This window comes from Piliocolobus tephrosceles, chromosome 1 (genome assembly GCF_002776525.5).
Source record: "Piliocolobus tephrosceles isolate RC106 chromosome 1, ASM277652v3, whole genome shotgun sequence".
Classification (NCBI taxonomy): domain Eukaryota; kingdom Metazoa; phylum Chordata; class Mammalia; order Primates; family Cercopithecidae; genus Piliocolobus; species Piliocolobus tephrosceles.
The window spans coordinates 206,335,437-206,362,997 of record NC_045434.1 but is presented as its reverse complement, the minus strand read 5'-3'; the positions used below and the strand labels follow the sequence as shown (position 1 = coordinate 206,362,997).

Sequence of the window (27,561 nt, the reverse complement as noted above, 5' to 3'; positions counted from 1 at the left end):
TCCTTTATCTGTTTGAACATTAAATTATGGTAAACCCTCTGAGGGGAACACTATTGGATTCCTAACTGTCTCATTTTCGTTTTATTCTTTGTATACCATAGCGATCAGCAAGGGTATCTTGCAAACGGTTTCGCAAGATCCTATATAAAAAAGTTGCTTAGGCCGCGTGCAGTGGCTCACGCCTGTAATCCCAGCATTTTGGGAGGCTGAGGCGGGCGGATCACCTGAGGTCAGGAGTTCAAGACCAGTCTGGCCTACATGGTGAAACCCTGTTTCTAATAAAAATACAAAAATTAGCCAGTTGTGTTTGCGGGTGCCTGTAAACCCAGCTACTTGGGAGGCTGAGGCAGGAGAATCGCTTGAGCCTGGGAGGCGGAGGTTGCAGTGAGCCGAGACCGTGCCACTGCACTCCAGCAGCCTGGGCAACAAAGCAAGACTCCGTTTAAAAAAAAAAAAAAATGTTGCTTCATGTTACAAGCCAGTGACTCTTGGATGGGATGCGTTTCTGAAGCCGTCGCTGTTCAGCAGGGCAGTGAAAAGGGCACCCTTTTAATGATCGCTTTCCCAAGCAGGCAAGGATCCAAGTACCCGGAAACGCCGGGAGCTGGCCGCCGGGTGAACGGAGGACGAAGGGGTCTGGCTTCTAGGGGACAGGCCTTGGCAGCCGCTTTGACGCGTAGCCCTGTGGAAACCAATTGCATTTCTCTTCATATCTTCCACCAGGCCAGGGCCTGGGGTTACCGCTGGAGGGGCTAAAGACCGCCCCTGCCTCCCCAGCCGCCCCTTGCCCGGCGCGGGAACCCGACGTAGAGCCCGCCAGGCAGCGGGACTCCACTAGAAGCTACGCGCCTGCGCACGGGACCGAGCGCGCAAGCGTTGCTTCCCCGCCAGGCGTTCCTCAGTTCGTCGCCCGGCCGGCGCGCCTGCGCGCCAGCTGGGAGGAACTCAGCGTCTCCGCCAAGGCGGGCGGGAGGACGCGCGCGCGCCCGCGGCGAGGGGGAGGCGGTGCGGCGGCGGGAGGCGGGCCGCGCGCGCCGGTGGGAAGCGTCCGGCTGCCACAGCGCCAGCTTCGTCGTAGTCGCTGCCGCCCGTGTCCCGCTCGCCCCTCCTCCCGCTCCCCCGCCCGCCGCTGCCCGGGCGCATGCGCCGCCGGAGCGCGAGGGTCGGCTTCGGGTGTGTGGTGGCGGCAGAGCGGAGCTGCGAGGCCCGAGAGTCAGAACCTGGGGGAGAGGGATGGTCTCTGCACGAGGGGGAGCCGGAGGAGCCGCCGCCGCTGCCGACGCCACCGCCGCAGCCGCCGCCGCCGCCGCCCCGGCACCCGTCTCCCGGCGCTGACGGTCTCGTACGAAGCCGGCGAGGGGGAGCCAGCAGCGGCGGTCGCCGGCACGCCGCCCAGCATGGTCCGGGAAACCAGGCACCTCTGGGTGGGCAACTTACCCGAGAACGTGCGGGAAGAGAAGATCATCGAGCATTTCAAACGGTGAGTGACACGAGGCCCGCGGCCGCGCTTGCTCCTCGGGCGCCGCTTCTCGGCCCGGCCCGTTGCCGGCCCCTCCCGGAGCGCAGAGCTGGTGAGGAGGACCCCGGCCCGGACCCACGGGCTCTGTGGGACCTCGTCAGCCGCTCGACCCGCGTTGCGGCGTTGGGCCTCGTGTCGGCGGTGCGGGCGGTGGAGCCGCGCAGCCTTCCAAGAGCCCGCGGGGCCCCGGCGGCCGCGTCCCTGACGAGGGAGGTGGCCGAGGCTCGGCCTCCAGGCAGCCGGCGCCCAGGGGCTGCCCTCGCGTCGGCCCGGGAGCCGGTGGGAGCCGCGCTGGACGGTGGGGTCGCGTCCTTGCGCGCTGTGCCGGGCCCGGAGCAGCCGGGACCCGAGCCCGCCCGACAGCCCGGTCCGGCACCGCCACTCCGAGCCGCTCGGCGGGCGCTCGGCAATGTCTGACTTCGGGAGGGTTCCGTGCGAAGGGAAAGGCGGTGCGAAAACAGAAGTCACAGTAGGTACTGTGGGCGCGTCACGGACTCGGAGAGACCACCTAGGATCTCTCCGGAGGATTTGCACCCTTGAAACTCACTGGGAATGGCAAACGTTTCTCGTTTTTGCGAGGCTGAGAGTGGTGTGAAATAAGTTGGTGCGCCCGTTTGGGCTCCTTCGTCCCCGGCGGAGGAGACCGCGGACTGTGACAGGAGGTTGCCCGCCCTGGCGCCCGTAGCTTCGGGTCGCACTCCCCGGCCGCCCTAAGACCCTGGTGCCCCCCACCCCTGAATTCCCGAATCAAACGGTAAAACATTCCAAACCTTTTACGATGAGAAGGTGTAGCTTAAAAAAAAAAAAAATACCTCCCCTGAAAATTTTTGTGAATTAAAAGAATAAATGTTGTCCTTGATACATCTTATTGAATAGCATGTAGCGCGTTTTCTTTGTGAAATGCTTGTGTACCGTAACGGATAGGCCTCCGCATAAAACACTTATTAAAATGACGATTGGCTTGTACTTGGTGCAAATTCAGAGGGACCACAGCAAATCTGTGATTGTCCTCGAAAATGACAGTTTATTCCGATATTTAAGACCCTGGAAGGTTTCAAGTTTGGCTTTTAATTTCCCTTACTATGTAGTGAGTGAAGGAAATTATGGAGCGTCCTCATTAATGAGTCACCATGGGAAAAATAGATTGCGTCGCTCGCCTTGAGCCGTTTGGATAAGGAAATGGAAGCAGCGGCGGCAGAGCCTCCTGTCTTTTAAATGGAGGATCATTGATTGTGTTGGTGGTTGCTGTTACTGGGGCATTAAACCCTCGCCTCTGGAGCGCGCGTCTGCGCGTGTCCGCGTGTGAAAAGGAGCCGGGAATCGTGGGGCCATTCATAACCTGCTGGAGCTGTCCTCGGCAGGCCGGGGGGAGGTGCGCGCTTCCAGAGACTCTCCTGGTGTTTACTACGTCGTGCCTGAGAAACCAGGCGGGGGCGGGGGGAGGCAGGGAGCAAAAATTCACCTCTGTGCCCTAGGATGAAGGGGAGACCACAGGCTGGATTGGGAAGCAGATGGGAACTTTCTCTTCCTGGCGCTGCTCCACCCCTTACCCGCCTCCTACCTACCTCCTGCCGTCTCCCCCAGTATCGTCAGTGTTTTGATGGAAAAATCATTTAGGTGCAGATTATTGGAGTGGAAAAACCACTTAGATGTGCTCACTTTAATCCCCTGCGGACTTTCTCTGTAGGTCTCTGCCTGGGAAATTCGTATGCACTGATGTGCAAGCACGTGCATTGCAGCATTCGCTCGCTGCTCAGTGTTATGTGCCCAGACGTGTCATTTCTTATTATGCAGATTCTAGAGACATTGCATGCCTGTGGTGGGGAGTTTGGCCCCTCTGCAAGATGAGGGGGCAGAGAAGAAAGAAGAAATCGTCCCAGGCAGCTTTGGAAGGGTTCTTAGTGGACGGTGCTGCGGTCTGGCTTGTGTGAATGACTTTCTAAAATGGCGGCCAGGACCCACTTTATGTGGGAATCAGCAGAGCCGATCTCAGAATGCACAGAGGGAGGAGGGGGCGGAGGATTCGAGCTGCCTTGGAAAGCGGCAGTTTGGAAGAACATTACTGTATTAAAAACGGCTTAGCTGGCACTTTGCTCACGACTGCATTCAAAGGAGTATCTTACCTATTGCAGAGTAAAAGCAGATGCTACTGATAAAAGCAGATTATTTGAAAACTAAGCAGATCATGTGTCACTGGAATTCTTTTATTTTAAAGGTCTTTTTAAAAAAAATCATTTAAAGGTCTTTTTTTTCATTTTTAAACAAATCTATTTAGTTCTTTAAATAGACAGTACATTTTTTATGGGTTCAAAGCACGTGAAAGGTATACAGAGAAAAATCTCCACCTCTGACCCTGGGATTCCCAGTTCCCACACTTCCTCCCCTCATCCCCCAAAATCCAGGTAATGTCTATTTCTGGTTTCTTGTTTATCTTTCTGCATGTACAAGAAATGTTCCTGCTGATCCAGCCGTGGAGCTAAATGGACCTTGTTTGGAGGAACTCAAGGCTTTTTATCCCTATTGTGGGATATATTTTGTAAAATGTGTGATTGCTACTAGGAGTAAAAATGAAATATGAATAAGTGAAAGGAATAAAAAGGTAGTTGTACCAGAATGATGTCCCTGCAAGAAAATGAAGTAGTATTCACTTCCGGTGTCTTGTAGAAATCAGAATGAGAAAAACCATGCAATACCTATATTAAAACTGAACTTTAAGTGCCTACTCTTACCCTTTTCCCCAGCTGATTACATTAATAACTGTTTTACAGGATTAAGAGGTGTACACTGGGAATACATTATGTAAAACGTTTTCAAGATGAATGTTCTCTTAACAGTGATTAGGCTTTTGTAGTAAGTGTTTGGATTTTACAAAAAGATTAAACCAGACAGCTTTGGGGACAGCTTAGAGATGTTTTAACAGAAAAAAGAGATCAGTCAATTCTTTAAAAAAATTTTAATTTATTTTTAAATTTACATTCTGATTGTTTTGTTTGTTTTTAAATGAACGGTAGATTGAGAGGAGGATGGTGATTTGGCCCCCCCCAGTGCCAAAGAAAGACGAAATCCTTAAAACATAATCAGAACATTTACAAAAATTGGCTTTTCTTTTCTTGCAATAATAATAAATCTGTTGTTATTTTTACAGTTTTCAGTTTGCTGATTTAAAAAAATTAAATGAGAACTATTTCTGAATTGGGTTTTAGTTAACAAAGATTCATTACAGGGGCACAATAGAGAAAGCCCTTTCCTTTGTACGTTAGCTGGGTTGAAGGGGGAAGGGAGGAGTTATACAACAATTGATTCCTGTCTTTTAGTTATGAGAGGGAGAGGTGTGTGCAAAGGCGACTCCTTGAATTGGAATGAGCAAATGAATAAAACCCTTAAAATATTTAAAATCTTTATCTTTTCAGATTTTAAGTATGTTGTGAATTTATGTTCTTCCCATCCAACTCCAGTTTTAGAGACTAGGTTAAAGATTATGCAGAGGTGAAGTGAGGTAGCCCCTCGTGTAAAAATACTGTTTTAGAGGCTGGGCGCGGTGGCTCACATCTGTTATCCCAGCACTTTGGGAGGCCGAGGCAGGCGAATCATGAAGCTGAGAGTTCAAGACCAGTCTGGTGAACATGGAAAATCCGGTCTCTACTAAAATACAAAAAAATTGGCTCTGCATAGTAGTGTGCGCCTGTAGTCCCGGCTACTTGGGTGGCTGAGGCAGGGGAATCGCTTGAACCTGGGAGGTGGAGGTTTCAGTGAGCTGAGATTGTGCCATTGCACTCTAGCCTGGGCGACAGAGCAAGACTCCGTCTTGTGGGGGGGAGCGGAGAATGAGACCCATTTAAAAATGTAATTTGTTTTTGCTGATTTTAAATGTTTGATCACAGTGGTTTTCCTAAGTTAAATAGATGGAATAGTTATTACATTTTAGATATCTTTACCTCTGGGACACAATATAAAATATTGAATTTCCTTGTCCTGACTACTAGGGATATTTTTAGACTTAAACACATTTGACTCACTGTAACCTGTATCATTGTTACATCGCTTCTTCATTTGAGACCAGAAGGTTTCTATGAAACCACTTCTTGTCTATGGCCATACCACCCATACCACCCCCATCCCGTCTGTGGAACCACCTCTGGTTTTGAATATACTGATTTTCAATATCTATTTTCATGATAGGCTTTTGCACATTTTAAAAATAAAACAAAAAATTCAGAGTTATCTCGAAGCAACATTAAAAATTACACAGAATAATTATATAAAGCAATACAGAATAATACAGAAAAATTATACAGATTATACAAAATAATAAAAAATAACAAAATGGATTTTATTTGCCAAAAGGAATGCCCCTGGCAGATTGGAGGAAAATACAGGGCCCAGTGCCAGGAAGAATGATAGTGTTTCACTTGTGTAGAGGGCACCTTTTTCTAAATACCTTTGTTGTAGACTCGTGATTGCTGGGATTGTATTGTGTGGTATGCTTATGAAGAGGTTTCAGCTTGATTTATGGGACATTTTAAATCCTGTGAACACTAATCCTTTGGGAAAATTTATGTAGGAGGTTTTTCCAAATAGTCTTTCAAGTTTCCCTTTCCCCCTAGTTTGAAATTTTACTGAAATTAAAAAAAAAAATTTAAACTATTCCATGAGAACCAGCATATCCAATCGGAGACTATATATTTCTTTGCTTTTATTAATTGACTGACTGATTGGTTGAGATAGAGTCACCCAAGATGGATCATGGCTAAATGCAGCCTTGACCTCCCAGGCTCAAGCGATCCTCCCACCTCAGCCTCCAAAGTAGCTAGGACCACAGGCATGTGCCACCACACCCGACTAATATTTTGTAGGGATGGAAGGTCTCCGTATGTTGCCCAGCCCTGGTCTTGAACTCCTGGGCTCAAGTGATCCTCCCACCTTGACCTCCCAGAGTGCTGGGTAAATTACAGGCATGAGCCAGCTTGCCCAGCCTTTGCTTTTATTTTTCTTTTTATTCACTTTTTTGAGATGGAATCTCGCTCTGTCGCCCAGGCTGGAGTTCAATGGCATGGTCTCAGCTCACTGCAACTTCTGCCTTCCCAGTTCAAGTGATTCTCCCGCCTTAGCTTCTCGAGTAGCTGGGATTACAGGTGCTTGCCACCATACCCAGCTAATTTTTGTATTTTTAGTAGAGACGGGGTTTTACTATGTTGGCCAGACTGTTCTCACTCCTGATCTCGTGATTTGCCCTCCTTGGCCTCCCAAAGTGCTGGTATTACAAGCATGAGCCACTGCGCCTGGGCTAATTTTTGTATTTTTATTAGAGTCGGGGTTTCACCATGTTGGCCAGGCTGGTCTCGAACTCCTGACCTCAAGTGATCTGCCTGCCTCTGCCTCCCAAAGTGCTGGGATTACAGGTGCGAGCCACTATGCCCGGCCTGCTTGCTTTTATTTTTAAAACATTTTTAGTGTTAGTTTGAGCTGTAGTTAACCGTCCACAATATTTAGAGTAAATAACGTAGGCTGAAAATACCTTGGTGTATATATTCATTAAATTGGGCTCCTGAATTGTGTTATTGGATGATTTGAAATAAGTGCCATTCAGCCCCTTGAAACACATATATTAGCTTGCTGAACAGGGAGACTAAGTAGAGTATGTTTGTCTGTAGTTAAATCTTTACTATTTGATTTAAAAATTTTTTAAACTTAATATTTTTACGTGCCTTAGAGCTACACATATTTTGAATGAAAATAGTGTACCTCTCTGTGGAAACCAATTAGAATGTTAATCATTTTATTATAAACCATGTAATTTTGGTGTGATATCTTGCTGGTTTTTAGTGTGTGGAAATATGCTTTTCGGTGAGTGAAGATTTTTTTGATACAATTTTAAAGTATCTCAATATTCAGATTGTTCTCCCTACGTGTATCCCTGTCTGCCAAGTTGAAGATTACAAGCATCTAAAAAAACCATAGTGGAATGGCTCTGTAAAATCCTAACTTAAATTTAGTGAATTCTTGGATTTAATTATGATTTCATTTTGAGTATAGAAATGAAATGAACTCTAGCATATTTAAAGATTTGTATTATATAGTTTAAGGAACTGCTCCAATCCTTAGAATTAAGGAATATTTGTGGGAAAATTCAAACGAGAAACACTATTTCTTTTTTTTTTTTTTTTTTTTTTTTTGAGACGGAGTCTTGCTGTGTCTCCTGGGCTGGAGTGCAGTGGCCGGATCTCAGCTCACTGCAAGCTCCACCTCCCGGGTTTTACGCCATTCTCCTGCCTCAGCCTCCGGAGTTGCTGGGACTACAGGCGCCCGCCACCTCGCCCGGCTAGTTTTTTGTATTTTTAGTAGAGACGGGGTTTCACCGTGTTAGCCAGGATGGTCTCGATCTCCTGACCTCATGATCCGCCCGTCTCGGCCTCCCAAAGTGCTGGGATTACAGGCTTGAGCCACCGCGCCTGGCCTGAGAAACACTATTTCTTATACTGTGTCCCTGGTGCTAGATTTTTAGTCCAGCCTTAAATGCATGGGTTGCATGTGGGTGTCTTTGTATTAGATGCTGTTTGGGTCACTAGGGAACATTGCCAAATGATATGAAGATTTATCTAATTATACATTATATTGACTTTGATTGTCATATTCCCATTACGTTACACATATGTACTTTTACATGTAATACATTCATAGTTTCTTTGATTCTTAAAACTGTTTGACTAAAAGTGGTTTTTTTTTCACATCATATTTTTTCCTTTGATTTAAAAACTGGGGCTTATGAACTCAAAAAACATTTTGTAGTTTACAAAACTACATTCAACACGTAGCAATTTGTCTTTTACCAATCAAATTGGTGAGTGGTAGAAGTATTTTGTCTGAACCATTAATTTTTTAACATTACGCTGTTTGCAGCCGGACGCGGTGCTCCTGCCTGTAATCCCAGCACTTTGGGAGGCTGAGGTGGGTGGATCACAAGGTCAGGAGTTCGAGATGAGCCTGACCAACATGGTGAAACCCTGTCTCTACTAAAAATACAAAAAATTAGCCTGGCATAGTGGTGAGCGCCTATAATCCCAGCTACTTGGGAGGCTGAGGCAGGAGAATCGCTTGAACCCAGGAGGTGGAGGTTGCGGTGAGCTGAGAGCATGCCATTGCACTCCAGCCTGGGTGACAGAGCAAGACTCTGTTTCAAGGAAAAAAAAATATATATATATATATATATACACACACACACACACACACACACACACATACATATATGTATGCTGTTTGCAGTGAAGGCTCATTTGCATTCAAGATTATTTAAAAGTCTCCTTGGATTAAAAGATAAAAGAACAATTTATTACTTTATTATATTAAAAGGATGTTAGAATCTTTTTTTTTTTTTGAGACAGAGTCTCTCCTGTTGCCCAGGCTGGAGTGCAGTGGTGCGATCTTGGCTCACTGCAAGCTCCACCTCCTGGGTTCACGCCATTCTCCTGCGTCAGCCTCCCGAGTAGCTGGGATTACAGGCACCTGCCACCATGCCCGGCTAATTTTTTTGTAGTTTTAGTAGAGACGAGGTTTTACCATGTTAGCCAGGATGGTCTCGATCTCCTGACCTCATGATCCACCCGCCTCGGCCTCCCAAAGTGCTGGGATTACAGGCGTGAGCCACCGCGCCCGGCCGGATGTTAGAATCTTTAATGAACACCATGTCGATCAGAATTCAGGAGGAAGTACTAAACTTGGGTGGGAAAATACATCTTTATTTTTAGTAACTTCTTACTGGGATCTAATATTTCCTTCAACTGTAATATAGAGAAAACTGATAGGTAGTAGTTGTGATTTTCATCACCAATACAAATCATATGTATTTTCATATTTTGTATTACAGTTTTTGCAAATACTTCGTTATAGTCGTCACAACTTGGAAATTACAGTAGCTGTTAGACTGCTGCCAGATACTTTTTTTTTTTTTGAGACAGAGTCTTGCTGTGTTGCCCAGGCTGGAGTGCTATGGCATGATCTTGGCTCACTGCAATCTCTGCCTCCCAGGTTCAAGCAGTTCTCCTGCCTCAGTCTCCCGAGTAACTGGGATTACAGGCGCTCACCACCACGCCCAGCTAATTTTTGTATTTTTAGTAGAGATGGGGTTTCACCATGTTGGCCAGACTGGTCTTGAACTCCTGATCTTAGGTGATCCGCCCGCTTCGACCTTCCAGTGTGCTGGGATTACAGTCATGAGCCACCGCGCCTGGCCTAGATACTTTTATTTGGTGTGTTAGTAAAGAAGCATATATGTTACTATATGATGAATTTGTGTTATATATGTTAAAAATTCTATTTCAGGAATTTTGAACATACACAAAAGTGGACACAATAGTCAGTGAATCCCAAGTACCTATAGTTCATCTCCAACAACCATCATCTATAGCCTATCTACTTTTCTCCTTCCTGTATTTTTTTTTTTTTTTTTTTGAGACGGAGTCTTGCTCTGTCGCCCGAGCTGGAGTGCAGTGGCCAGATCTCAGCTCACTGCAAGCTCCGCCTCCCGGGTTTACGCCATTCTCCTGCCTCAGCCTCCGGAGTAGCTGGGACTACAGGCGCCCGCCACCTCGCCCGGCTAGTTTTTTTGTATTTTTAGTAGAGACGGGGTTTCACTGTGTTAGCCAGGATGGTCTCGATCTCCTGACCTCGTGATCCGCCCGTCTCGGCCTCCCAAAGTGCTGGGATTACAGGCTTGAGCCACCGCGCCCGGCCCTTTTTTTTTTTCTTGAGACAAGATCTCACTTTGTCACCCAGGCTGGAGTGCAGTGGTGTGATCACTGCTCACTGTCCTTTTGACCTCCCGGGCTCAAGAGATCCTCCCACCTTAGCTTTCCAAGTAGCTAGGACTACAGGCACGTACTACCACACTTGGCTAATTTTTGTATTTTCTCTAGAGACAAGGTCTCACTCTGTTGCCCAGGCTGGTCTTGAACTCCTGGGCGCAAGTGATCTGTCTGCCTCAGCCTCTCAAAGTGCTGGGATTACAGGTGCGAGCCACTGCACCCAGCCTTTTTGAGACGGAGTCTCATTCTGTTGCCCAGGCTGAAGTGCAGTGGCGTGATCTCAGCTCATTGCAACCTCCACCTCCTGAGTTCAAGTGATCCTCCTACCTCAACGTACTGAATAGCTGGGACTACAGGCCTACGCCACCACACCCAGCTAATTTTTGTAATTTTAGTAGAGATGGGGTTTCACCATGTTGGCCAGGCTGGTCTTGAACTCCTGACCTCAAGCAACTGCCCACCTCAGCCTCCCAAAGTGTTGGTATTACAGGCATGAGCCACCATGCCTGGCCCCTATTTTTTTTTTCCATAATTTTTTTTTTTTTCCACTAGGTTGGAGTGTAATGGCATAATTATGGTTCACTGCAGCCTCGACCTCCTGGGCTCATGGTATCCTCTCACCTTAGCCTTCTCAGTATCTGGGACTATAGGCATGAGCCATAATGTCCAGCTAATTAAAAAAATTTGTTCCAGAGACAAGGTCTGGTGGCTCACACTTGTAATCCCAGCACTTTGGGAGGCCACGGTGGGTGGATCATGAGGTCAGGAGATCAAGACCATCGTGGCCAACATAGTGAAATCTCATGTCTACTAAAAATACAAAAATTAGCTGGGCGTGATGGCACGTTTCTCTAATCCCAGCTACTTGGGATGCTGCAGCAGGAGAATCATTTGAACCTGGGAGTTGGAGGTTGCAGTGAGCCAAGATCGCGCCACTGTACTTTTTTGAGACAGAGACTCTGTCTCAAAAAAAAAAGCGGGGGCTGGGCGTGGTGGCTTAAGCCTGTAATCCCAGTACTTTGGGAGGCTGAGACGGGCGGATCACTAGGTCAGGAGATCGAGACCATCCTGGCTTAACACGGTGAAACCCCGTCTCTACTAAAAAATACAAAAAAAAACTAGCCAGGCGAGGTGGCGGGCGCCTGTAGTTCCAGCTACTTGGGAAGCTGAGGCAGGAGAATGGCGTAAACCCGGAAGGCGGAGCTTGCAGTGAGCTGAGATCCGGCCACTGCACTCCAGCCTGGGTGACAGAGCCAGACTCCGTCTCAAAAAAAAAAAGAGACAAGGTTTCACTATGTTGCCTAGACTGTTCTTGAACTCCTGGGTTCAAGTGATCCTCCTGCCTTGTCCTACCAAAGTGCTGTGATTACAGGCATGAGTCATTGGGCCCAGGAAAAAAAAAAAAAAGTTCAGGATGAGACTAGAACTCCCACATCCCCTTCTCCCAAATTCCCCAGTTAACATTTTGTCACATTTGCTCCATTACCCTCTGTTGTCTTTATGGTATGATGTCCTTCCACTCTAAATTCTCTAGTGTGTACCTCCCTGCAACAAGGACACTTTCCTGTATTGCCACCCTGTAGTCCTCCTAGTTAGGAAATCAGAATTGGTACAACAGAATTGATACCACCCAAACCATAGCCTAGGTGTATAGTAGGCTCTACCATCGAGGTTTGCATAAGTACGCCCTATGTTGTTTTCACAATGATGAAATCACCTAAAGATGCATTTCTCAGAATGTATCCCTGTTCTTAAGTGATGCATGACTGTATTTGGATGATCAGTTGAATTTTAAAAGAACTTGGCCAGGTACAGTGGCTCTCGCCTGTATTCCAGCACTTTGGAAGGGCGAGGCAGGTGGATCACTTGAGTTTAGGAGTTCCAGACCAGTTTGGGCAACATGGTGAAACCCAGGCTTTAAAAAAAAAAAAAAAAAGTCCGGTCATGGTGGTGCAGTAGTCCCAGCTGTTCAGGAGGCTGAGATGGGAGGATCACTTGGGCCCATGAGGCAGAGGCTACAGTGAGCCGGTATTGTGCTGCTGTGCTCTACCCTGGGCAATAAGAGCAAAACCCTGTTTGAAAAAACAAACAAAAAACTTAATGTTTCAAAATAGTGTATAGCTATTATATGTGACATTGGTGTATCAGTTACTTTGAAATGAATCCTTCTGCTAACCAGCTATGTTCTTCAATCAAACATATCTCTCCTTAATTAGTATTTGTAAAGTTTCAAATAGTTTTAAATTATATTGCAGTCAGTTTTCTTTTTTAGTTTTTTTTTTTAAATTAAGAGATGGAGTCTGACAATGTCACCCAGGCTGCAGTGCAGTGGCTATACACAGGTGAGATCATAGCTCACTGCAGCCTCCAACTTTTGGCTTCAAGCAATACTTCCACCTCAACCTCCCAGGTATATAGGATTACAGGTATGTGCCACTGCACTCTATTTATAGTTCTTTTGTTTTTTGAGACAGGGTCTCTCTCTGTCACCCAGGCTGGAATACAGTGGTGTGATCATGGCTTACTGCAGCCTTTACCTTCTGAGATGATCCTCCCATCTCAGCCTCCCAAGTAGCTGGGACTACAGGTGCACGCTCCATGCTCAACTAATATTTGTATTTTTGGTAGGGATGAGATTTCACTATGTTGCCCAGGCTGATCTCAAACTTCTGAACTCAAGCAATGCACTTGGGATTATGAGTGTGTGCCAGAGTTAATTTTAAAAAAATGACTGTGTGCTCTGTTATACTCCATTATACTAATCTGTGCTTTATAAAGATATAAGATATGCACTCTTTTTTCTTTTTTGGTTTCTTCTACCTCTATTTTTCTTAAGAAGTAACCCTTTTCCACAGTGTGTTTTTCTTGTTTTGACACAGAACATTCCCTTTCAACCTGTTTGCTTTGTCATTCTAAAAGTAGATATAGAAAAGGAACTTTCGGCCGGGCACGGTGGCTCAAGCCTGTAATCCCAGCACTTTGGGAGGCCGAGACGGGCAGATCACGAGGTCAGGAGATCGAGACCATCCTGGCTAACACGGTGAAACCCCATCTCTACTAAAAATATAAAAACTAGCTGGGCGAGGTGGCGGGCGCCTGTAGTCTCAGCTACTCGGGAGGCTGAGGCAGGAGAATGGCGTAAACCCGGGAGGCGGAGCTTGCAGTGAGCTGAGAACCGGCCACTGCACTCCAGTCCGGGCGACAGAGCGAGACTACGCCTCAAAAAAAAAAAAAAAAAAAAAAGAAAAGGAACTTTCATCACAGCTTTGTGTCTCAAAGAGTTATGACATTTTATTTACTGTATATTGAATTGATTTGAAATTTGTTTTAAAAATGATTTTCAAGAGGACTCTTCCTAAAAATACTTATTTCTGGAGAAAGATTTTTGTTCTAGAGATACTATAATTCAGAAGATTAAAATGTTGACTGGAGAGGCTCAGGTATTTAATAAGTGTAAAGAATGATCAGTTGTAACATCTTTTTTTTTTTTTTGAAGCAGAGTCTCGCTCTGTCGCCCAGGCTGGAGTGCAGTGGCGTCATCTTGGCTCAACTGCAAGTGCCTCCTGGGTTCACGCCATTCTCCTGCCTCAGCCTCCCGAGTAGCTGGGACTACAGGCGCCCACCAACACACCCGGCTAATTTTTTGTATTTTTAGTAGAGATGTGGTTTCACCATGTTAGCCAGGATGGTCTTGATCTCCTGACCTTGTGATCCTTGGCCTCCCAAAGTGCTGGGATTACAGGCGTGAGCCACTGTGCCCAGCTTAGTTAACATCTTAAGGCATAGACTTCAGTGGCTATTTTTCTTTTTAAGACAGTCTTGTTCTGTTACCCAGGTTGGAGTGCAGTGGTATAATCTCAGCTCACTGCAGCCTCAACCTCCCAGGCTCATCAAATGACCCTCTCATTTCAGCCTCCCAAGTAGCTTCAGCTAATTTTTTTTTTTTTTTTTTTGTAGAGATAAGGTCCCACTGTATTGCCCAGGATGGTCTCAAACTCCTGGGCTTAGGAGATCCTCCCGCCTCAGCCTCCCAAAGTGCTGGGATTACAAGTGTGACCATTACAGGTGTTTAGTAAGTCCGGCCATTAGTGACTTTTTTTTTTTTTTTTTTTTTGAGATGGAGTCTTGCTCTGTCTCCAGGCTGGAGTGCGGTAGCACGATCTCGGCTCACTGCAACCTCCACCTCCCGGGTTCAAGCGATTCCTCTGCCTCTTCCTCCTGAGTAGCTGGGACTACAGGCACTTGCCACCATGCCTGGTTAATTTTTTTGTATTTTATTTTTATTTTTATTTTTATTTTTTTTGAGACGGAGTCTCGCTCTGTCGCGGCCCAGGCTGGAGCGCAGTGGCCGAATCTCAGCTCACTTGCAAGCTCCGCCTCCCGGGTTTACGCCCTTCTCCTGCCTCAGCCTCCCGAGCGGCTGGGACTACAGGCGCCCGCCACCTCGCCCGGCTAGTTTTTTGTATTTTTTTTAGTAGACACGGGGTTTCACCGTGTTAACTAGGATGGTCTCGATCTCTTGACCTCGTGATCCACCCGTCTCGGCCTCCCAAAGTGCTGGGCTTACAGGTTTGAGCCACCGCACCCGGCCTATTTTTTGTATTTTAGTAGAGACGGGGTTTCACCACGTTGGCTAAGATGGTCTCGATCACCTGACCTTGTCGTGTGCCTGCCTTGGCCTCCCAGAGTGCCAGGATTACAGGAGCGAGCCACTGCACCCGGACTTTTTTTTTTTTTTTTTTTTTAAGACAGAATCTTACTTTGTGGCCCAGGCTGGAGAACAGTGGCATGATCTTGGCTCACTGCAACCTCTGCCTCCTGGTTCAATTGATTCTGCTACCTCAGCCTCCCAAGTAGCTTGAACCACAGTTGTGTGCCACCATGTCCAGCTAATTAAAAAAAAAAATTTTTTTTTGGTAGAGATGGGATGTCATCACATTGATCAGGCTGAGTGATTTTTTTTTTTTTTTTTTCAGATGGAGTCTCACTCTGTCACCCAGGCTGGAGTGCAATGGTGTGGTCTCGGCTCACTGCATTCCACCTCCCGGGTTCAAGCGATTCTCCCACCTCAGCCTCCCAAGTAGTTGGGACTACAGGCACGTGCCACCACACCTGGCTAATTTTTGTATTTTTAGTAGAGACGGGGTTTCAGTATGTTGGCCAGGCTGGTCTCAAACTCCTGACCTCATGATCCGCCTGCCTCGGCCTCCCAAAGTGCTGGGATTACAGGCGTGAGCTAGTGCGCCTGGCCCAAATACTTTTTTATGGAGTAAGGATAAAAGTCACTAGTTAAGTCAAATATTAGAAATATTTGTATATTTCCCAAAGTTTTAAAAAATTGTTATTGTACTAAAAAGTAAGTCATAAGGATAGAATCTGATTTCCTTCTCAGCAATTATACTGTAAATAACAGTATTAGTTAGCACCTTTTCAGAGTCCTTTCCATTCCCAGCAATTTTCTTGTAATTTTCCAGTCCCAGAGTGCTGAAATTATAAGAGTGGGCTGGGCGCGGTGGCTCACGCCTGTAATCCCAGCACTCTGGGAAGCTGAGGTGGGTGGATCACAAGATCAGGAGTTCGAGACCAGCCTGGCCAATATGGTGAAACCCCGTCTCTACTAAAAATATGAAAAAATTAGCCGGGTGTGGTGGCACATGCCTGTAATCCCAGCTACTCAGGAGGCTGAGGCAGGAGAATCGTTTGAATATGGAAGGCCGAGGTTACAGTGAGCTGAGATCGTGCTACTTTGCTCCAGCCCGGGTGATAGAGCGAGACTCCATCTCAAAAAATAAAAACAACAACCACCGAAAAAATTACAGGAGTTAGCCACAATTCCTGGCCTTTCGAGGGACCCTTAATGTAGATTTTTGCTAATTTATGATTTAGTCTCTTGGCTTCTGCTAACTTCAGCTTTGTGTTTTGCAGCCTTCACATTTGTGTCAGCTTGCCTTGCATCTTTTTTCTTAATCTAAATGCTTTGTTTACTGTCATTACTTTAAGAAATATTTTATGTTGGTTATTAGCAGTTCTATTTACAATTATACTTCAGTTCTTCCTAGAAAAGTACTATGTAAATCAGATAGATTTATGAAAGCTACTTATTAATTATTGTGAGAATAGTGTCTGAATGTTAGCTTAATGGTCATTATGACCATTAAGGAATATTTATATTCCTGCACTTTACTTTTTGATTTTTGCGGTATAGACTCCTGTCTTGTTCTCTGGGAAAGAAGCACATTGTGAGTTTTTTCCAAGATTGTCTGAAATATTCAGGCTTTTTATTTAAGACCAGTAGAATCTAAAGATTACAGAAACTTTGGAACTTGTTAATTTTACTTAATAAATAATTTCTCATTAGATTGGAGTAAATATAATGTGAGTATGTATGTGCATAAATAGTTTTTTTGGGCAAAGTGCGGTAGCTCATGCCTGTAATCCCAGCACTTTTTCCATTCTCGATGGGAAATAAAAGGTAGTTGGGTGTGGTGATATGTACGTATAGTCCAGCTACTTGGAAGGCTTAGGTGGGCAGATCACTTGAGCCTGGGAGGTTGAGGCTGCAGTGAGCCAAGATTGTGCCATTGGACTCCAGCCTGGGTGACAGTGACTCTGTCTCAAAAAAACAAAATAAAATAACACACACGCACACACACACAGACACATATAGTTTTTTCCTCACTGGGGTAATGAAGCCTGCAGTAGTTCTGAAGAATGTCTACATTCAGAGCTTTACTGAAAACAGATGCCTTTTCCCAGGAGTTGTAATTATCAAGTTTTCTATGTTCAGGGATCTAGGCACTCACCCTGGATTCAGTAAACAGATAGGGGTATAGTTTTATTGGTTGAATTAAGCTTATTCTTTTTCTTAAAATTTTCTTAGCCTTTCTAATTAGAACCAGTAAATAGTTTCTAATATAAAAAAGTAATCTGGCCGGGTGCAGTGGCTCATACCTGTAATCCCAGCACTTTGGGAAACCGAGACTAGAGGATTGCTTGAGCTCAGTAATTGGAGACCAGCCTGGGCAACATATTGAGACCTCATCTCTATGGAAAACAAAAAGAATTAGCCGGGTGTGGTAGTGCCTGCCTGCAGTCCCATCTGCTTAGGAGGTTGAGATAGGAGGATTGCTTCAGCCTGGGAGATTGAGGCTGCAGTAAGCCAAGATTGCATCACTGCACTCCAGCCTGGGCAACAGAGCAAAACCTTGTCCCAGAACAAAACAAGCAATAAAACTAATCTAATTATGTTTTCAGCAACACTATTCACAATAGCCAAAAGGTGAATGCATCTCTAATGTTGATGATCAATGAATAGATAAACAGAGTGCATTTATCAGATGTGTAATAAACAGGATTCATACAGTGGAATATTCAGCCTTAGAGAGGAAGTTTTGACACATGCTACAACATTTGAAGACACTACGTAAGTGAAATAAGCCAGTTACAAAAGAAGGAAAAATGGGCTGTATGATATACATATGTGAGGTACCTAGCTACAGTAGTCAGCTCCATAAAGACAGCAAATAGAATAGTGGTTGCTTTTTGTTTTTTTTTTTTTTAAACAGAGCCTCACTCTGTTACCCAGGCTGGAGTGCAGTGGCAGTGACTCCATCTCACTGCAACCTCCTCCTCCTGGGTTCAAGTGATTCTCATGTCTCAGCCTCCCAAGCAGCTGGGACTACAGGCACTTGCCACAAGGCCTGGCTAATTTTTTGTACTTTTAGTAGAGATGGAGGTTTCGCCATGTTGACGAGACTGTTCACAAACTCCTGGCCTCAAGTGACCTGCCCGCCTTCGCTTCCCAAAGTGTTGGGATTATAGGCGCGAGCCTCCATGCCCGGCTGCTTTTTTTCTTTTCTTATTTATTTTTTTAAATACTGTAAGCAGTGTTGTAGTAAGCAATTTTGTATACTTGCAGACAAGTGCAATTATACATGTATGATAAATTTTTGTGAATGGAATTTCTAGGTTTGTGAACTTAGGTTTGTGGTTTTTGGTTTTTTTTTTGAGACAAGGTCTTGCTCCGTCACCCAGTCTGGAGTTCAGTAGTATGATCATCGCCCACTGCAGCCTGGAACTACTGGACTCAAGCTCCTGTCTCAGCCTACTGAGTAGCTAGGACTCAAACTCCTATCTTAACCTCTCAAGTAGCTAGGACTACTACTAAGTGCCAACACATCTGGCTAATGTTTTTATTTTTAGTAGAGACGGGGGTAGGGGTGGGGAGGTGGGGAGGGATCTTGCTTTGTTGTCCAGGTTGGTCTTGATGTCCTGACCTCAAATCATCCTTGCGCCTCAGCTTCCCAAAGTGGTGGGATTACAGACGTTAGCCATCATTCCTGGCCATTTTTAAGATTTTGAGTGAAATTGAGCAGCTTTGAGTGTGTTTTTAATCTTAATTTTAATTTTTTTTTGAGATGGATCTCACTCGGTCGCCCAGGCTGGAGTGCAGTGGCGAGATCTCAGCTCACTGCAATCTCTGACTCCTGGATTCAGGCAATTCTCCTGCCTCAGCCGCCTGAGTAGCTGGGAGTACAGGTGCAGGCTCCCATGCCTGGCTTTTTTTTGTATTTTAGTAGAGACAGGGTTTCACTGTATTGCTCCCAGGCCGGTCTCAAACTCCTGACCTCAGGTGATCTGCTAGCCTCGGCCTCCCAGAGTGCTAGCATTATAGGCGTGAGCCACCACGTCTGGCGAGTGTGTTTTAATTACCATTTGTGAGTAAGTGTGTTTTAGAAACTCTTCCTATGCAGGTATATGCCTGTTTTTTTTTTTTTTTTTTTTTTTTTTGAGACGGTACTGTGTCTGGATCTCAGCTCACTGCAACTTCCACCTCCTAGGTTCAGACGAATCTCCTGCCTCACCTCGGAGTAGCTGGAACTACAGGCTCGCACCGCCATGCCTGGCTAATTTTTGTATTTCAGTAGAGATGGGGTTTCATCGGATTGCCCCCAGGCTGGTCTCAAATTCCTGACCTCAGGTGATCCGCCCGCCTTGTCCTCCCAGAGTGCTGGGATTACAGGTGTGAGCCACTGCGCCCAGCCACATTTGCCGTTTTTTGTTGGGGCATCTTGTCTTGCTTGATTTGTAAGAACTCTGCATAGTTAGGAAATCATTTATTTCTCAGGTGTTGCAAGTATTTTTTTTCTCGATTTGTCTTTTGCCTTTATATCTTGCTATATAGGAGTTCTAATTTTTTTTTTTTTTTTCCTGAGACGGAGTCTCACTCTTGCCCAGGCTGGAGTGCAGTGGCATGATCTCAGCTCACTACAACCTCCGCCTCCTGGGTTCAAGTGATTCAGGAGTTGTACTTTTTATGTGGTTTGATTTATGTAGTCTTTTCCTTTATGGTTTAGGGATTTTATATCATGCCAGTTCTTTGCTAGTTCCAAAAGTATATGACAGCTCAATTATTATTTTTGGCGTAGAGCTAATACATATCTTTAAACTATGAAAAATCTTCTTGCCCACCTCTTTTTCCGTTCCTTTTCCCATCCCTCCTGGTAGAGACATACTTCAGGGTATGAGCTTTTTCTGAAAATGAAATTAGGGCTCTGTAGTTAACTTTCTTTTGCTGACTTTAGGAATTCTCAGTGTCTTTTGCCATCTTTAGTAATTATTTGTTACTAAATACTTGTTATTCAAAAGAGTGATTAAAGGAGGAATGCATTAGTTATTTAAGAACAGCTCATATATCCATTTTATATATAAAACCATTTCATAATAAATTTCTTGAAAGAGTTCAATATTATCATGAAATGAAGCTAGCAGATTTCAAGATTCATGCTTGAAATAGAAAAATGCCTTCCATGATTGCCTATTTATAATAAATGTGGCGTACAGTTGATTTATAGTGAGATAATGTAGAAGCTTGTGACTAAAGGAGATATAAAATCTTTTGTGTTGAAGGACAGGGACAGGTATTTTTTGTATTTTTAAAAGATAACAGTTTTATTAAGCTATGACTCATAAACCATAAAATTTACCCATTTAAATTATACAATTCAGTTGCTTTTCATATATTCACAGAGTTGTGCAACCATCATCACTAATTGTAGAATATTTTCATCACCCCAGAATGAAACCAGTCACTCTCCATTCTCTTTTGTTCTCAGCCCCTGGCAATCTCTAATTTACTTTCTGTTTGTATGGATTTGCCTGTTTTGGACGTTTTGTGTATTATGGAATCATGCAGTATGTGACTGGCTTCTTTGATTTTGCATGTTGTCAAGGTTCATCCATATTTTAGCATATATCAGAACTTCATTCTTTTTTTTTTTTTTTTTGAGACGGAGTCTCGCTCTGTCACCCAGGCTGGGGTGCAGTAGCTGGATCTCAGCTCACTGCAAGCTCCACCTCCCAGGTTTACGCCATTCTCCTGCCTCAGCCTCCCGACTTTGTTCTTTTTTATTGCTGAACAGTATTCCATTGAATGGGCATGCCCTCCCCTCTTTTAGTTTTATTTTTGAGAGACAGGGTTTCACCATGTCACCCAGGCTGGTCCCCAATTCCTGAGCTCAAGCGATCTGCCCACCTTGGCTTCCCAGAGTGCTGGGGTTATAGGCCTGATACACCACACCTGGCTCATGCCACGTTTTTTATCCATTCATCAGTTGATGGACATTTAGATTGTTTCTCATTTTTGGCTATTTTGAAAAATGCTGTTATGAAAATATCTGTACATTCATTGTTTTTTGAGACAGCGTCTTGCTCTGTCACCCAGGCTGGGTGGCTATCTCACCAGCAATGTATGAGGGTTCAGATTTCTCCTAATCCTCATTATTAGTTATCATTGCTTTTTTTTTTTTTTTTTTTTTTAGCTGCCCTAGTGGGTATGAAGTAGTTTATAATTGTGATTTTGATTTTGATTTCCCCAATGACTAATGAGGACTAAATTTGCCATCTTTTCATGTGTTTATTGGCCATTTATGCATCTCTTTGTATATATGTATATGTGCTCTGTCACCCAGGCTGGTGTGCAGGGGCGTGATTTCAGTCCACAGCAACTTTCGCCTCCTGGGCTCAAGCAGTCCTCCTCCTTCAGCCTCCTGAGTAGCTGGGACTACAGGTGTATGCCACCATCCTTAGCTAATTTTTGTATATTTTGTAGAGTTGGGATTTTGCCATGTTGCCCAGGCTGGTCTCAAAACTCCTAGGCTAAAATGATCCACCTGCCTTAGTCTCCCAAAGTGTTGGGATTACAGGAGTGAGCCACTGCGTCCGGCCCCAGCTAATTAAAAAATTTTTTTGTTTGTTTTTGTAGAGATGAGGTCTTGTTGTGTTGTATAGGTGGGTCTGGAACTCGTGGTTTCAAGTGATCCTCCCACCTGGCCTCCCAAAGCTTTGGGATTACAGACTTGAGGTACTGTGTCCAGTCTCAGTTTTAAAAATTGGATTGTGCTTTTCATTGAGTTTTAAGAGTTCCCTATCAGAGATGTAATTTGTAAATATTTTCTCCTCTTCCATAGGTTTATATCTATTTTTGATATGTCTTTAGATAGAATAAAACTTTTTTTTTTTTTTTTTTTGAGACAGAATCTCCCTCTGTTGCCCAGGCTGGAGTGCAGTGGCACGATCTTGGCTCACTGTAAGCTCCGCCTCCCGGGTTCACGCCATTCTCCTGCCTCAGGCTCCCCAGTAGCTGAAACTACAGGCGCCCGCCACCACGCCCAGCTAATTTTTTGTATTTTTAGTAGAGACGGGGTTTCACCCTGTTAGCCAGTATGGTCTTGATCTTCTGACCTCGTGATCTGCCCGCCTCGGCCTCCCAAAGTGCAAGAATTACAGGCGTGAGCCACTGCGCCTGGCCAGAATAAAACTTTTAACTGTTTTAGTTTGCCATTGTCATTTAGCTACTTAGATTTGTCATTGACTTGCTGGATAATTGTTAAATTTTACTTTTGGTTTTAATTTATTTTAACTGATATGAGGTATATGATATATTACAAATTTTATTGTCTTATTTGATTATGTTCAAATTGTAGGAGTCTTGTAATCTGAGTATATGATTTCAAGTTATATGCTACATTTAGTATGTTGAAATGTGGGGCTATCAGTAATTGTGAATGGAGTAGTCTTAATATCTACTTCAGTTATGTAGATGACAAGTAACAGCTTTTATTAAATTAATTAATTTATTTTTGAGACAGATTTTGCTCTTGTCACCCAGGCTGGAATGCAATGGCGTGATCTCCTCTCACTGCAATCTGCCTCTGGGGTTCAAGCAATTCCCCTGTCTCAGCCTCCCGAGTAGCTGGGACTACAGGCAGGCACCACCACGCTTGGCTAATTTTTCGTATTTTAGTAGAGACGGGGTTTTACCATGTTGACCAGGATGGTCTTGATCTCCTGACCTGGTCATCTGCCCACCTCTGCCTCCCAAAGTGTTGGGATTACAGGTGTGAGCCACCGTGCCTGGCCCTTTTGGTCTAAATATAAACTCACGTGGGTTTAAAAAAAAGCAATATACGTATTAATGTTACTACATTAGTCCACATAATTTGGTGGTTGTAATGGATACATTTATGATTTAACTGAGTTCAAAAGAGGAATGATTTTAATCTTTTTATAATGTAAAAAACCAGCACAAACATTTATTGTTTCTACTGTTTTTTTTAATTAATTAACTAATTAATTAATTAATTTATGAGACAGGGTCTTGCTCTATTGCCCAGGCTGGAGGTGAGTGGCATGGCCATGACTCACTCATGGCCATTTTCACTGATGCTCCTGCCTCAGCCTCCCAAATTACTGGGATTACAGGTGTATGCCACCACATTTGGCCCATTACCTCTACCATTATAGGTAGCCTAGCCAAACTTGAATATATTTGTCTCTTAAGATTTTTTCTTATCCTTTATGATGTGTTTATTTGCTCTTTGCTTTTTGTCTGTCTATAGTGACTAATTTTTTTTTTTTTTTGAGACAGAACCTCACTCTTTTGCCCAGGCTGGAGTACAGGGGCGTGATCTTGGCTTACTGCAACCTCACTGCCTCCTGGGTTCAAGTGATTCTCCTGCCTTAGCCTCCTGAGTAGCTAGGATTACAGGCACGCACCACCATGCCTGGCTAATTTTTGTATTTTTAGTAGAGACGGGGTTTCACCATGTTGGTCAGGCTGGGTCTCGAACTCCTGACCTGAGGTGATCCACCCACCTTGGCCTCCCAAAGTGCTGGGATTACAAGTGTGAGCCACTGTGCTGGCCGATCATTTGCTTTTGAATAAGGCACAGCTGTGGTGATGAAGAGGCGGAAAGGTGGAAAAGTAGGCAATACACAAAGCCGTGGGTAGTTTGATAAAAATGTGATCTTTTGAAAGTTATATATTGGGTTTTAGATGGATGGGTGGCTATGTAATTTGCATGTATCTTCCAAAGGCTTGATACTTGTCCTCATTTACAATTCTGTAATAACTTTTTCTCCCATAGCAGGATTTCAAAACTGAGAGCTAATAAAGATGGGATCTCATTCCCTGGAAATAGAACAGTAATGTTAATGATCATAAAAAGACTCAGATGTGATTTTTTAGCTCTAGAAATTAACTGGGCCAAGAGGGATTAGATGCAAAATTTGGAAGTGTTGTTTTCATTGGTGTTCTGTTGTCTGGCTTCAAGAATGACTCAGAGAGGATTGTTTTCTATAGTAGTATGACTTGTGTGAGAATGAAGTATGTGGCAATTCTTTCCTATTGCTTATTAGGTCAGTTGCAAAAGCTGAGATTAAAATTAATAATTGTGTTCCTATTGATAGCCTAGCCAATAAAGGTTGAATGTAGTCCCTTCTAGAAAGGAGGAGTATTGAGAGAATTCCTTAGATTTTAGCATACTAAGGATTTTAAAGCTTTGTGTAATTGATGCTTTGGAAGTTATGGAGTGAGTTTCTTATGCAGTTGATGAAAACAATTTTAGAATGGGAGGGGTCTTCTTTTCACATACCAAACAAACTGAAAATTGTAAATAAATGTCATGAGGCTAGGGATCTCTGTTTTGTTCCCAGGATGTGTTAAGCTTCTGGAACAATGCCTTTTTTTCTTTTTTGAGATGGAGCCTGGCTCTGTCGCCCAGGCTGGATCTTGACCCACTGCATCCTCACCGCCTCCTGGGTTCAAGTGATTCTCCTGCCTCAGCCTCCTGAGTAGCTGGGATTACAGGCGTGCACCAACACACCCGGCTAAATTTTGTATTTTTAGTAGAGACGGGATTTTACCATGTTGGTCAGGCTGGGTCTCAAAATCCTGACCTCGTGATCTGCCCGCCTCAGCCTCCCAAAGTGCTGGGATTACAGGCATAAGCCACCATGCCTGGCCTGAACAGTGGCTTTTAAAACCATATAGTTAATAACAGAGTCAGGATTAGAACCCTAGTCACTTTTCTCATGTATTTTCTATTCTTTTCTTTTTTCAGATCCAGTCTTGCTCTGTCGCCCAGGCTGGAGTGCAGTGGTGCGATCTTGGCTCACTGCAACCTCCACAATTCTGACCTCAAGCAATTCTCATGCCTCAGCCTCCTGAGTAGCTGGGATTACAGATGTGCACTACCACACCCAGCTAATTTTTTTGGAGTTTTAGTAGAGATGGGGTTTCACTGTGTTGGCCAGGCTGATCTCAAACTGTTGTCCTCAAGTGATCCACCCACCTCAGCCTCCCAAAGTGCTGGGATTAGAGGTGTGAACCATTGCACCCAGCCATGTGTTTTCTCCACTATGTCACATTGTTCTCAAATGTGAAATCTGAGGTCATCAATATACTGAAATTGGCCAGGTGTGGTGGCTCAAGCCTGTAATCTCAGCACTTTGGGAGGCCAAGACTGGCAGATCACCTGAGATCAGGAGTTCACAACCAGCCTGGTCAACATGGTGAAACCCCGTCTCTACCAACAATACAAAAATTAGCCGGTCATGGTGACCCATGCCTGTAATCCCAGCTACTTGGGAAGCTGAGGCGGGAGAATCACTGAAACCCAGGAGGTGGAGGTTGTAGTGAGCTGAGATCGTGCCATTGCACTCCAGCCTAGGCAAACAGAGCGAGACTCAAGTCTTTAAAAAAAAAAAAAAAAGAAAATCTTTATATGTATGTATGTATCCCTTCAGGCACTTCTAAGGCTGTCATTGCTTATTATATGGATTGCTAAATATTGAAAAGAGATTAAACCTTCAGGACACCTGGCATTATTTTGGGTAACTTTTCATTCTTTCTTGAAAACTTAGAAGAGTATAGTGTATATTGATCAAATGTTAGTGATAGGGAAGTTTTTTGTTTTGTTTTGAGATGGAGTCTCTCTCAGTTGCCAAGACTGGAGTGCAGTGGTGCGATCTCGGCTCACTGCAACCTCTGCCTCCCAGGTTCAAGCGATTCCCCTACCTCAGCCCCCCGAGTAGCTGGGATTATAGGTGCATGCCAACACACCCAGGTAATTTTTCTGTGTGTGTGTTTTAGTAGAGATGGGATTTCACTATGTTGGCCAGAATGGTCTCCATCTCCTGACTTGGTGGTCCGCCCGCCTCGGCCTCCCAAAGTGCTGAGATTATAGGCCTGAGCCACTGCGCCTGGCATTGTGTTTTTTTGTTTTTTTTTTTTAAAAGACGGGGTCTTGGTCTGTTGCCTAGACTGGAGTGCAGTGGCACAATAATGCCTCACTGCAGCTTCAATTTCCTGGGCTCAAGCAGTCCTCCTGCCTCAGCCTCCCAAGTAGCTGGGACTACACCACCACCCAGCTAATTTTTTAAAAAAATTATTTATTTATTTTGGGGTGTCACTATTTGTCCAGCCTAGTCTCGAACCGTGGGGTTCAAGAATTCTCTTACCTTGGCCTCCCAAATTACAGGAATTACAGGCATGAGCCCCATGCTTAGCTGTGAAAGATTTTTTAAACATAACCAATTTAGTATTGTCTTTTTTTTTTTTTTTTGAGACGGAGTCTTGCTCTGTCACCTGGCTGGAGTGCAGTGGCGCGATCTCGGCTCACTGCAAGCTCCGCCTCCCGGGTTCACGCCATTCTCCTGCCTCAGTCTCCAGAGTAGCTGGGACTGCAGGCCTGCCACCAAGCCCAGCTAATTTTTTGTATTTTTAGTAGAGACAGAGTTTCACCGTGTTAGCCAGGAGGGTCTCGATCTCCTGACCTCGTGATCCACCTAGTAGTGTCTTTAAAAATTGTTTAAGGCAAACTCACTGTTTTATACTGCACTGTGTAGCATTCAAGTAGAATTTCTTAGCTTTATTTTCTCTCTGGTTTTGATTTTCTTTAAAAAATTGTTTTAAATAGATACGGGGTCTTGCTATGTTTCCCAGGCTGGTCTCAAACTCCTGAGTTGAAGTGATCCTCCCACCTCAGTCTCCCAAAGTGGTGCGATTACAGGCATGAGCCACCATGCCTGGCCAATTTCAGTTTTCTTAATTCTTTAAAAGTTACAAATGAGGACAGGGTGCCACTGCAGGTTGACACCTGTAACCGCAGTACTTTGGGAGGCCGAGATGGGAGGATCACTTGAGTTCAGGAGTTTGAGATCAGCCTAGGTAACACAGCGAGACTCTGTCTGTATTAAAAATAAATTAGCTGGGTGTGGTGTTGTGCATCTGTAGTCCCAGCTGATAGGGAGGCTGAGGTGGGATGGTCACTTGAGTCCAGGAGGTTGAGACTATAGTGAGCTGTGATCAGGCCACTGTACTGCAGCCTGGGCTCCCTGTTTCCAAATAAAAACTACAAATGAGTTAGCTTATTACCATAACCAGTGACCATGTTATTTTAGAAACTGATGTATTTATACTTATTACTGGAGAATATTGCATAGGCAGGTTCTCTGGAAACTTATAGCTAAGGCTTGATATTGTTAATAAAAAAAGGAAAATATATCTAACTGTGGTTTGATTATTCTTGTTCTTTTTTACTTAATAAATGTCAGGTAAATGGTTTAGTTTGAATACTGGAGGGATGCTTGAATACTAAGGGAAATGTGTTGTTTTGGAAAGAGTAGACAAAGTCAGGAAATCATATTTACCAGCTAAGTTTTCACGGATATGAAGATTTAAGCAGCCCTTTTTGTTTATTTAAAATTTGGGAGTTTCCAGTCTTCTTAGTGTAAAAGAGTAGTGTTGATTTGTTCTCCTTGTTAAATCTGGAGATAAATTTGTGGTTTGTTTTCAAAAGGTACTTTCCTTATACAAAAACGATATGAGCAGTGAGTGCACCTTTGTAAGAAAGGATTATGCTTTGATTTTTGTTCTGTGTGCATTCATCTGTGCTTTTATTT

At 44.4% G+C, this 27,561-nt stretch overlaps 1 protein-coding gene across 1 annotated transcript in view; it reads left to right on the top strand.

The window, feature by feature from the left end:
• Nucleotides 1-1,037: 1,037 nt before the first annotated feature.
• The window catches only part of SPEN (spen family transcriptional repressor), a 100,665-nt gene continuing 74,141 nt past the window's right edge, over nt 1,038-27,561 (top strand). Inside the window, exon 1 of the mRNA XM_023193503.2 lies at nt 1,038-1,480. Within this exon, the coding sequence (XP_023049271.1) occupies nt 1,398-1,480 (83 nt within the window). The 5' untranslated portion in view covers nt 1,038-1,397. The remainder of the gene's footprint in view (nt 1,481-27,561) is intronic.